Below are 12,651 nucleotides of genomic sequence, written 5' to 3'. Positions count from 1 at the left end.
TTTATCTCTTATTTAATCTCAATCTCTTGTCTAGAGGTTAGAGCTTTTATGGTGTGCAAGATAGTTTGATGATCAAAATTTACAAATATTTTACATGAACTGCAAAATAAAATCTTTTAAGTCATCAGGACTTAAAAGAAAAAATCATCAGTCTATCACATATTGACTTTTATCTCAAAGAAGGTTTGTGCTACTGTTATAAAAAATATAGTTACTTTCGCTTTTCAGTCCTGTTACCATTTCCAACTTTTATCTCCTGGGGTTTGGTCATCGTTCTAAGGTCCCTGACTAGGTTAAATACAATAGGAAATCATAGGTGTGTTTTTCTGGGGGAGGAAACAAAAAAGATATTCCACTTTGCTGATGTGCCACATTAATGGCCACCTAGCAGATTTTCTTATCATTACAGTGTTTTTATATTTAGGACTGCTACTGAATTCACAATAATGTTTGTAAAATGGCTTTTTAAGGTTTCTAGCATGCACTGAGGATGAAGAGGAAACACTAAAAGGGAGCTGAATTATGGAGGATATTTGAGTTTCATCAGTGTTGTAGGATTAAAATTAGCACACATGAGTGGACACAAATCCACTAAGGAGAGTTTTTGTTTCCATGTTGTGAGAAAAATGCTGTGGGTTTCATCCTATTGTAATGCTTAACACTCGGGTGTAATAACATGATAGCATGATATGCAGCATGCAGGGAATGAGGGGAAACCTGCAACAGAGATTTTAAATGATGATTTCAACATCTTTCTTATTGCTCTTACGAACTGGCCCATCCCTTTGTTTGTTGTTGGTTTGAGTGATCACTTCAGAGATGCTCCGACACTGTTAGGTAGTGATATTGAAGACATTAGATTTGTGAGACCCAAGTTAATAAACACGTTGCCCTGGACATGAGTGTATTCATTAGTTAACATAAAGAACATTCAGACAGCCCTTTCTTTCGTAGACATTTTTCCAAATGTCTGAAAGATTGGAGGTGAATAGCGTCAAATATTATTCCATTCTATGTTTGTATTTCTCATCTGTTTATTTTCAGGCAATTATGAAGAAAGCTGAAATAAACATGGTGGTATTTGCCTTATATTTCTAAGTTGAAATAAAACGACAATGTAGAGATAACACTATTTTACAGCATCATTTCTTTATGGCCCACAAGCATATCATTAATAATCCAAAATGGCGCACTTTGCCTCATAAAGGTGGTGTCTGACTTCACGACTCGATGAAGAGCAGTCACCTCTGATAGTTTATGATGCAAAGCCCATTTCCATCATTACTGATTGCTGACAGAGCGGTTAGGAATGCTGCCTTCAAATGAAGTGTTACCGTACTACAGTAGGCCAACACTCTTGCTCGTCCAATTCCTAGAGCTACATGTCATGCTGGGGACTCTACAGGATTATACAGTACTCACCCGCAGTAAGGTCTAATCGTTTTAAAACCTATGATTTTCTCTCTACTAACCTTTGATTTCTGAATATGTAGGGGAGAAGAAGAGACAAGCCCAAAATAAATGTATAATTTCGCCGGTGAACAGTGTCACTGCCTAGGACTAGTTGTACTCACACTTTAACGTTGCATTGTATCATCTGAAATATGCATCATGGTGTTTATTTTGAGCCACCACAGTAGCTTTGGTAAACGAGAGGTTTTCAAGCTGTGAGGCGCCCCTCCCAACATTTGCACCGTTTCTCAGACTCATAACTCAGTCATGTCTGATGACACAAAAATATTTTTAGGGGACATGATTATCTCCAATGACTGTCACAAATAAGTGTCCATAACCTTACCACTTAGAAACCATAGAATAACAGTGCTCTTTACTCAGGAAATTGCCTGATAAACATTGTGATTTTAAGTTTTTTCTGTATCAAAGTAATCCAGTGATAGTTGTCTCTTTTAATGGTGCCAGTTTACCAAAATCTAAACAAATAAAGGCAATAAAAATAACAAAAACTTTGGTACTTATAACCCTGGCTCGTGTATGCTCATTGTTAGATACGTATACAGACATGGAGGGAGCCTTCTGTCCATACTCTACATTCATGTCATCCGTATCTGTGTATGTTATCTGAAAGCTTGTGGACATAGATGAAACTGGGGAATACCACCGGAGACGCGGGGGGCAGTGTAGCATATTTCAAGCAAGGCACGACTGTAGGAAAAGACATTTTATAAATGCCGGAATCGAACAAATCGGTATTATAGTGAAGAGGATTTTCCATTTGCATGTTGCGATTCATTTAATGGCTTCACAGATTACCGCCGTCTAAAACGCTGCCTCCTTCACAAGGTGCATCATTACAACCTCCTCCGCCATCGTTTGTTGTTGGTTGAAACTTCTGACTCTGCCCTCTAGTGCCATCTAATGGATGTATCTATATCAACATAAAGGACTCATGAAAGTATGCGGGTGTTGACAGTTTAAATGTTTGAAATGAGAGGATCCATTTATGTTCATTAAGGGAGTATGAATGAGCCCTTCTCATTACTTCTAATGGGTGGCTGGCTGGTCATTGGGTAAAGTAAGTTGAAGTAAGACAAAGACTAATAATATGACTAAAAAATTTAAGATTAATGTTTTCATATTGCACTATCAATGTTTTTTTGCCATTAGATGGGGATGTTGGGAAGGGTGCAGTTGTCTCAATTTTGTCCAAGGGGGAGCCCACAGTATCAGACTTTGAAAACCTCTGGTATAACAAAATTTTTCATCAGTTGAAATGTACTTGCCACTCATACAGTAGCCTAATACAAATCCAGTTTACAAAAGATTTGAAAGAAAGAGAAAAGAAGCACATCCAAAAAAAAAAAAGAGAAGGGCTTAAGAATTCTGAAAAGCGCAAAAACCACTCAGGGTCGGGATGTGATTCTCACCTATGTTTAAGGAGACCACTAAAGTCAAGCTCCCCTGCATCTTCTTGTCCTTCACTGCTGTTGTTAACAAGGAGAGATTAATAAAGATTTAATCAGAGATGAAACAGATACAGGCACTAGAAAACAATGCTAAAAGAGCAACACAAAGCACAGGCTCTGATGTCAATCGTTGCATTAGCTCCGATTGGTGCTTACACAAAAACCCTTTTTTGTCTTTTTCTGATAAAAGCTTGAAACAAGGTGTTTTGCATAAGACACTTTGAGAGCGGTCCCAGCCAATATTGCCACAGTAGTTGTGCAATGTTGGAGCAACATTACTGAGCAGCAACATTGTGACACTGGGATGCTTTGCATTGCTTTCCAGACACATTGTTTGGAGGGAGACTTAAAATGCAAGAGTTGGCCTTTAACTACACATTGAGTCGGCTGGTTGATTTGTAATTACCTTTGAGAAAGGTTAATGACATTATTACAACCATCTTGTCACACTTAAATGTCGTACAGTAATATTACTACAAGGTGAAATGTCCTTTTCTTCACTACTCAGGAGCATGTATTAGTATTAATTCTATTTCTAGAATAAATACCTTGGTTTGTTCAGTTGAAGTGAAAAAATACTGTACTGTTGCATACTGAATTCATAATGCTTACTGTTGACAGTATTTTCGTTACCTTCTTTTGAAAGCTGATCGAATATCAATATTCTGTGTGCCCTGTTCAGCTTCTGTAAGACAGTAACAACACATATTCTAGTCTGTATTTTGTTGACATATTAGAATCAATACAAGGCACTTTGATGCTTTAACAAACCTTTAACTTCCAAGTCAAAGGTACAGCTGTCAAACTTGTCCTTGTAGGTGACTTCGCACCTGTAGTTTCCAGCATAGTTCTCTTTGGCCTTGATGATGTGCATCTCAAATGTATGTATCTGCCAGGGAGTAATATATAAAAATTGGTTCAACAGTGCTTTTGTGAAGTTGTGCTCACAAACCCCAGCGGCAAGAAAAATGCTAGCATTCTACATTTCTGCAAATTGTCACATTTGTACATTGTAGAGAAACTTTATATGTCAATAACGCTGTGGTTAACATGTGGTTAGGTTTAGGAACAAAAACCACATAGTTATGGTTAGTAAGAGAACATGTTTGATCAAGGTTTGGGGCACAATCCCACCCCAAAATGAAGCGATGTCTTGGTAAAAAAGAATCACTTTTTTTAGCACTATTCTAGCAGGAAACACAGCTATGTCACTGTGAAAAACAAAAGCCTGTCGTTGCACTATCTCGGCAGAAATTGCAGCGTTGTCTTGGTAAAACACAGCCGCTTTTTGTTGCATTATCCCATCAGAAAATGCAGGGATGTCCTGGTAAAGAACAACCACTTTGTTGTACTATTGCGGCAATAAATGCAGTGATGCAAGCGAGGCCATGATTAAAAACAAGCACTTTTTTGTAACACCATCCTGGCAGAAAACTAGACGAAACAATCACTTTTTGAGGTACTATACTGGCAAAAAATAGAGTGATATCTTGGCAAAAAACAAATGCTTTTTGACGCACTATCCTGGCGGGAAAGCAACAGTGTTTCAGTAAAAAACAACCCCTTTTCATGGTACCATCCTGGTAAAAAAATGCAGCAATGTCTTTGTGACAAACAAATGCTTCTTGTCGTACTATCCTTGCAGGAAACATGGCGATGTCTCAGTAAAAAACAACCACTAATTATGGTACTACCTTGACACAAAAAGCAGTAATGTCTTGGTAGAAAACAAACTCTTTTAGTGCCACTCCCCTGGGTGGAAAAACAGCAACCGAAACACAACCAGTTTTGTTGTTTGTTGGTCCGAGCAGTGGTCTGCAGCTTGACATGCACCTTGCCTAGGTGACAAAGTCAGCTCAGACATTACATCACTTTAGAAACACTGATATGATATGTATGAAAGGTACAGATGTAACGTATTTGTGGTTTGCAGAAACGCACAAAGCCAACATTTCTTTCTGGTGACTGGGCTGTGCTCATGTAGGAGCTTCGATGGGAGGGGGCTTTGCTGTACAGTACCTTGGTCAGTCGGTCAAAGGTCTCTTTTAGCTGTAAGTGCTTTCCTGTCTTGCTGGCCAGATCCATCCACTTTCCTTTAAACCACTTGACAGTAGGTTTGCGGAGAAGATCTTTGGCCTCCACCTTGGCAACAAAGTTGGCATCTCCACCTTTAGATGCAGAAAATACAGCGTGATCACAGAGAAAAAGTGTCAACAGTCCGAATGCCCAATTAATAAACCATACATTGCAATGAAAGTTGATTAAATTAAACATTAAAACTATGATGGCACTATGTTCTCAAAATGCCTTTTCATTGTGACATCAATCTAGAAATTTAGATGGTGAACCTGTTGTCCCTTTGGAAGTTACAATAGTTAGAAATAGTTACACATTTCAGGCAATGTTCCAATCTTTTACCATCTTTAATTCCCTTTTGTTGTTCTGTCACTCACCCACAAAGATAGAGGCACTCTGGGGGCTCTCTATCAGCAGGGTTGACCGTGGTGGGGTGTCAATGGGCTTTTCCAGCTCCTCTGGGCCCTGGCCCTCTCCCAGAGACCACACTGGTCAGTCAGGAGAAACACATACATGATACACTGCTCTCCACTGTCATTGTGCAGGGAAAAATGTAGCAGTATACATTTGAGGAATTCATACACCCACCTTTCACTTCTGATCTGAAAGTTTTAGTCTTACCAGAGGAAAGTTATACAGACAAACAGACAGTAACAGACAGACACATATTCTCACTTTCAGCCATCACACCTCGCACACCTCGTATCAGCAGAATTTAAGCTCTTTGCAACATGGAAAGCATGAAACAGACAAAATGAAACACAAGAAGGGCGTCTAAGTAGCATAGCCGACCACATTTAAGGGACATTTTCAGCAAAATATAAAAGATTATGTAAATTCTTCACTGATGCTCCAGTCTTCTTTGCAATGGGAGGTCCGAGTCTTGTCTTCACAGTTTATGCCAGTTCCCCATTGACAAAATTGTCTATCAGATGTTGCCTGCTAATTTTTAATCCTTTACCCTAATGCACATGAAAAAGATTTAATTTTCCAGACACCCCATCACGTCAGCTCAAGGAATTGGGGCTATGATGTGAGGAAAAAAATCTTTTTCATGTTGCATACCATATTGATGCGCGAAAGTAGCCTGGATTATGCTAAGATGCTAGAAAGGCCCCATTTGACCATCTATGACGGAAAACAGGGAACAACAACAATCGGATTTTCTTGATACCGATCTAAATTCCTCTTTGAGTGTAGTTAGAATAGAAAAAATTCCATAACAGTCTTTTTTTGACTACCACTTTATTACCTGAGTCTTTTCTCCCCGTGGCTGGCACGCTATCATCTAAACAAAGACAGAGAGAAATTTACAGCATATTGTAAGGAATAGTACTGTAAAGTCCACTGAAGCAAGCACACACTCAGAAAAAAGTGAAACCAACAAGCAATTATAGATTTGCAAGCACTGATGCGAGGAATTCTGAATCTGAATTCCAAGTGTAGTCACATAAATGGCAATTTATGTGTACAGACAAAAAAACAACATAATCATGTACCACCCCAAAAGTGTAATTAACGTAAAGAAAAATAATTTGTATTATTTGGTAGATGTTAATATGTTAGCAGTTACATTCTGAACATCTTCACTTTCTTCTATTGAAAAGCTAACCTTCAAACACACAGAAATATCTATAAATAAACATGTCTCCAACATGTTTCCTAGGTTCAGACAGTGGGTGATTTTTATTTAAAGTAGACTACTGGTTTCAGAGGTACTAAAATGGTGGCAGGATTTGAGAGATCTTACTAGGCAGCTCAATTGAGAGTTTCTTGAGTGAATTGGCTTCCTCTGTGAAAAAAGCACAGTTGTCATTGAAATTAATGAGGATAAACTCAAATACTATAGGTGTATGTGTCTACATCAGTGTGGGTTTGACTAGCTGCTGCTGGATGTTTTCCATTGAAAAGCTCAGGGATGCAGCTGTGTGCTTGTCTTTTGCTTGGAAGTTAACCCAACCGACCACATATCCCTCACCCTTAAAGCCTTTCTCTTGTAAAACTGAAATAAAGTTAAACATAGACTGTATAAAAAAGTGGACAAAACCACTGTGATGTGGTTTGTGATCTACAATTTTGATGCATGATATTTGGCATTTTGGACAATGTCATTGTTTTTCAGCCACATCGCCAGAATAAAGGTTGGCATTTTACGTTTCTGCAAACCACTTAATTTGTACATTATTATTTTGCAGACTCATTGTAACTTCACGTGTCGACGATGTGGTGGTGAACATGTGGTTAGGTATAGGCACAAAAACAATGTGGTTATGGTTTGGAAAAGATCATGTTTTGGTTTAAAACACCCAGTTTTGGTGACTAAAAAGCTGCCGGAAGACAAAATGAGGCAAATGCCAAAAACTGCAGTTCCTTGAAAGGCCACTTGAGGCTGGCTCCAAAAGTGAGGTAATCCCCATAGATCCCCATGTTAAAATGGCCAAATGTACAGCAGAAATAAACATGTTTACAGCCTCGTACAAAAAATGGTTTTAGTCTCTAAATTGATTTTTACTCTGTGGGGGTTGAATTTTTATATAACCCACCCATTTAAATGTTATTAAGGCCTAATTTATGCATAATTCACGGCGTGGCTGCTATTATTGTCAAGTGAGTGCCATCTGTTGACAAGTCGCTACCATAGCAGCAGTGCTGGTTAGGTAACATAACTATGGCGTAACCCAGGATTCAGAGTCTAGGCCGTAACTGTTGCTATTTCAGTAAGTTCTCAGTTCGTGAAAATTGATTTGTAGCAATTTGTTCGCCTAAAAAGGTTCAGTGATTGGTCATCACTGAGGTCTGATGTTTAGTTTTCATGTAAGTGCATTTTGTTTTAATGTTTTGAAGCCTCTTTTTGCTCGCAACAATCAGCATTGTCACTGTGAAGTAAAGCTGTCAATGCATAATGCTAACCAAGCTAGCAGAAAGTGTTATGGTTAGCTTCACCCTCTCATACTAATGGGGCCATGTCTGGCACCTAAAATCCAAGAAAGCCACAGCCAAAATGCCAAATTCAGGGCTTCAAAACGAGTCCACAAACCAGCGGGTGACGTTATGATGGCTACGTTGATTATTTTATAGAGTCTATGTTTGAAAAAAGATGTCACCGGGGCATGGCCCCATTTTGGCCTGGTACACTAGTAAGAAAAGGCAAAAAAGTTGGCCTCGAAAACTTTTTTGGACAAGCCACACAAATGATTAATTTAGGCTTTATCTTTAGAGTTTTCAAGTTTTTTTTTTTTTTAAAAGTACGTTTTGGTTTAACAAGACAAAAGGCTTCAAGGATAAGGACTTTTTTTTATTTTTTATTTGGTATGTCTGGTTAACCTTCCCATCAGACAGCAGCTATCATGCTTTTTAAATGGGAAACATCCAGGATTGTCTCTAAGAGAGTCCCAACTCATTACATATCACTAAAGTGAAATTAAAATAAAAGCAAAATAATTTTGAATACTCTGCCATTTTGGTATATAAACATACTTGCTGTCTTACCAATTTATACATTTAGGTGCCTTTTCTCAACTCTAAACCATCTTATTTACACATTCTTCAGATATTTTTTGCCCAATAACTGGGTGCAGTAGCTGCACAAAGAATCACAGATGTTGTCATGGTGAAATTGCTTGTAACCAAATCCAAACAAAATCTGACTAGCGGGGATACTGGGGGTTAGCTTGGTAACTAACAAGATAAAACATCAGATAAAGACAACTCTTAAGTTCTTGGGAGGCACTTTTTTCCCCCTTTTATCTAAAAAGATTCTGCTTCTAATTCCAGGCTTAAATATGTACGTCTCTGAGCTAGTTTTGGACGCACAGAAAAAAAATTGATATCAAGACAGCAAGTAATTGAATTTGCCAAATGCCAGAGTATTTAGGAAAAGCAAGTCTATCAACATAAAAGGGAATGCCAATGTCCAGACAAGTTTGACATGTAACGTTAGCTATTCGTTGGCATGATTTGTTCTCTCCATGGATGTATGAAGGGAGCTGGATATAGTGTTGGAGGCAGGGCCCCATCCATTCATATGAAAGTTGCTCAGTGGCTCATGAAGCCAAAAAAGCTCGATTTCCATGGTATGAAGTTGTCTTTCACATCGGGGGCCCATAGAGCAAGTGCACTTTACCACAGCTAAGTCGTTAACTTTCACTGGCCGAGTGGGTAACTTCCGAAATGTTATTATACTGAATGGATTAAATTCTGATAGCGAAATGGGTCATTTCTTGGGTTTTAGCTCAAAAAACAGACATGTCTTTCACAATGTAAGTCTTTGAGAAAGGTCTTTTTGGGCCCGATGGTATCACGTGACAAATCTGGAAGTTGTAATTCTACATTTGGCTCACGGCCCCAGGAAGTACGCTGGGCGTTGAAGCTAATTTTTGTAGAGGCCAAATATGATGCCCTATGGCCCAAAAACACTTCCCATTGACTTGTTTGGCGGAAAAGACAGTGGATACATTTTTTTTGAGCGTTACAACTGCAACAGAATGACTCACGTCATTATCAGGATTCCATCCATTTGGTCCAATTACATTTGGAAAGTCTAGAAGAGCTTCACGATTAATTCATTTTATCCTTATTCGAGTTAGCAGAGTGCTAAATTGAAAGTTTACGCTTGACCGCACTTGGTGGCGCTCAGTTTTTGCTTCATGCGCCACTGAGCAACTCTCCTAGGAAGGAACGGAATCGCTCTATCCAGTTCTCTTAATACATTCATGGTTTGGCCACAACGGCCCGATGCTGTTCTGGTGGCTTGGTTTTCTCACAATAGCTACAAATCAGAGCCCAATTTAATGGTATACTGTAAAATGTAATGTTTAATTTTCATTCTGAAGTTTGGATGATTATCAGTAATAATCAAAAGCAATGATTTAATGTTAAGTAATATCAAACTGTCCTGGGACATAGAAACAATCTATTAAAAAACGAAAATTTAGCAGCATTCCCTTTTAGTAGATAGACAAGATTTAAAAACAATTTGTTGAACAATAATGTGCATGTATATTAATATGCACATTTAGCAACCATGTATTTATTTTGTATATATAATATATACATGTGAAATATCATTTTGACATTCATACCTTTATTTCAGATGAGTAAATAAAGGATGATGTGCTTATAGGAGTATTTGCATGTAAAATTCACACATTTACTATGTGTATGTCAGTGCACGGACATACATCAGAATATTGGACATAAAAATCCTGATTAAAAACATATATAGCGTTTCAACTGTGGCATAGATTTCTGCCACTTGCCACGAACCTGAGGCTGAAATGCACATTACACACCAGAAAACAAAATTGTTGGATGAATTAAACATTAAATTCAATCGCCACGATACAACTGACAAACTAATATAACAGTAACTCATGATTAAAATTTAAAGTACTTAAACTGTCTTCGTAAACGCACCCATGAGGCAATGGAAGTTGATTTGAGCCTGACTTAAGGTGAGTGCTCCTTTGCAGCCATCCCCAAAGGGTGAAATGAAGAGGAATGAATTAGAAAGTAGTAAGGGTTGTTAAGGGTACCAACCTGCTTGGGGTGTTGGGGATGGGGCAGTGGCTGGGGCATCATCATCACCTGCAATAAATGTGTCATTGACAAATAGACCCACCTATCAGAAAGCTCCATCACTGGCAGGCCAACAAGACACAAGACTGGCGGGCCAACAAGGCCGTCGATCACATGCGGGACAAGAATGGAGCTTGACATGCAGCTCTCGGACAGGAAGAAAGAGACCAAAACATCGTCCCATGATTTAACCCTAATGACTAGAGATAAAAGAGTGTGGGATCACGAATGCTCATTACCGCAAGCTTCTGAAGCCACAGAATCAAAAGCACAAGCTCTCTAGCACCGCGGCACGCATAAACACACATGGTTGTGTAATAAAAAAATCAACCTTTAAGCAGCAGGTGCAATTCATATTTGCAAAAGAATGCTCATGACCCAGCCAACAAAAGCATAAAAATCCTGTGTAACTTCAAAGAATCTCCGCCTTTTTCCCAGGAGCTGTATCCTCTCTCTCAAAATCAGTTCAACTCACCTGAAGATACTATGTAAGCAAAACCGACAGAAGGAAACCAGCCATTTGCCGTATCAACACTGTTTAGTATATGTGTTTTTGTCTGCTTATGTATCGATTTTAGAAGAAGGTTTGATGACTCACCTTTCACACAAATAGTATCACCTTCAGTTTGCCATTTTAGGATTTAGTCAGTACTTCATCCATTAGTCCTTATTCATTAGTCTACATTAGTTCTTATTTCTCATTTCTGAAGATGGCACCATAAAGTCCTGAGATACAAGTGTATTTTTTCTTTGAAGGCTGCATGCAGTTAAAGCCATGTAGGAATTAGAACAGTGTTTTAAAAACAAATGATAAGTTAATGCATGTCTCCAACCAGTAAGAGTGAAATCCATAGCATTCTTAGCAGGGAAGTACATGTACTCTTCTCGCTTTTAACTGAGAGTAAATCTAGGCTTTATGTCATTATTGCCATGCTGCTGAGCCATGAAGTGCGCGGCTGCAATGTAAGACTTTCAGGGGTTGTTGCAGTAGCATTATACCAGAACGAGCTAGAGGGGTACACATGCATTTTGAGAGAGAAATGGGACTGATTCAAATTTAAGAAGCATACTTACCAGCTAGTGGGGGAGAGCAAGGGCTCTCTTCCTTTACAGCAGAGCTACCAGACTCTGCTTGCTCGTTTACCACAACCTCAATAGGCTGCGGTTGGTTTGAGCCATTCTCGGTGGGGCTTGGCTCCTGAGCCACCACAGGCTGTGGTGGCTCAGGCTCTGTGGGCTCTGGTTTCTTCCCATCAGTCTCTACTGGCTCTTTCCCCTCTGCTACCGGCTCTGTACAGCAGATAAAGCGCTAGGCTGGAGCAGCAAGCATGGAGCACAACTACTAGCAGCCCTGCAGGGCAATGCTTGCAAATGGTGCGGGTATAAATAGCTAATGACCAGTTAGCCACGGTCCTAATTGGTGACATTTGAGTAGGGAAGGTAATTTTAAAGAGTCTACAACCACGCTAGCTGCTCTGTGAGGCTTAAACACAGCTAACAAGCTGTGTTGACATGCTAATGTTCAGCAGGTGTATTGTTTACCATGATCACCGTCCTTATTTAGCATGCTAGCATGCTAACATTTGCTAATTAGGAGAGATGGGACATAGTCATTTTTTTGCAAGTCACAAGTAAATCTCAAGTCTTTGCACTCAAGTGCCAAGTCAAGCGAGGCAAGTCATGAGTCAAGTCCCAAGCCAAGACTGGCAAGTCCCATGTCAATTCTAAGTCAAGAGTGACAAGTCCTACATCAAGTCCGCAGTCAAGACAGGCAAGTCCCTGGTCAAGCCCCAAGATTGACAAATCCTATGTCAAGCCCCAAGTCAAGACAGGCAAGTCTTGGGCAATTCCCAAATCAAGACAGTCAAGTCCTGGGTCAAGTCCCAAGTCAAAATTGACAAATCCTACGTCAATGAGTGCCCAACAGAATGAATATTGTATGTTTCTGTCCTGTATTGTATTTAACTTGTTTCATATTTGAGAATGTGTATTAAGTCTCTTCCCAAAGTGATGTGGGGGAAAATATTAAATATTTTCAACTTAAAAGCCTCAAGTCCAAGTGAAGTTATGATTC

General features: G+C 39.2%; 1 protein-coding gene across 5 annotated transcripts in view; it reads right to left on the bottom strand.

The window, feature by feature from the left end:
- Nucleotides 1–12,651, bottom strand: part of mybpc1 (myosin binding protein C1) — a 48,681-nt gene that overhangs the window by 23,709 nt on the left and 12,321 nt on the right. Inside the window, exons 4-12 of one of the 5 annotated variants that reach the window (XM_049566308.1) lie at nucleotides 11,652–11,867; nucleotides 10,539–10,586; nucleotides 6,751–6,792; nucleotides 6,253–6,288; nucleotides 5,378–5,488; nucleotides 4,944–5,092; nucleotides 3,696–3,813; nucleotides 3,558–3,609; nucleotides 2,886–2,942 (exon numbers count right to left, since the gene is read on the bottom strand). In XM_049566308.1, coding sequence (XP_049422265.1) covers nucleotides 2,886–2,942; nucleotides 3,558–3,609; nucleotides 3,696–3,813; nucleotides 4,944–5,092; nucleotides 5,378–5,488; nucleotides 6,253–6,288; nucleotides 6,751–6,792; nucleotides 10,539–10,586; nucleotides 11,652–11,867 — 829 coding nt within the window. The remainder of the gene's footprint in view (nucleotides 1–2,885; nucleotides 2,943–3,557; nucleotides 3,610–3,695; nucleotides 3,814–4,943; nucleotides 5,093–5,377; nucleotides 5,489–6,252; nucleotides 6,289–6,750; nucleotides 6,793–10,538; nucleotides 10,587–11,651; nucleotides 11,868–12,651) is intronic. The other 4 variants (XM_049566309.1, XM_049566310.1, XM_049566311.1 and 1 more) reach the window with 4 other exon arrangements.

The sequence above is a fragment of the Epinephelus fuscoguttatus genome, linkage group LG22 (assembly GCF_011397635.1).
Source record: "Epinephelus fuscoguttatus linkage group LG22, E.fuscoguttatus.final_Chr_v1".
In the NCBI taxonomy this organism is placed as follows: Eukaryota; Metazoa; Chordata; class Actinopteri; order Perciformes; family Serranidae; genus Epinephelus; species Epinephelus fuscoguttatus.
Note: the sequence above shows the minus strand (reverse complement) of the source record. Positions and strands in the feature narration are given on the sequence as shown.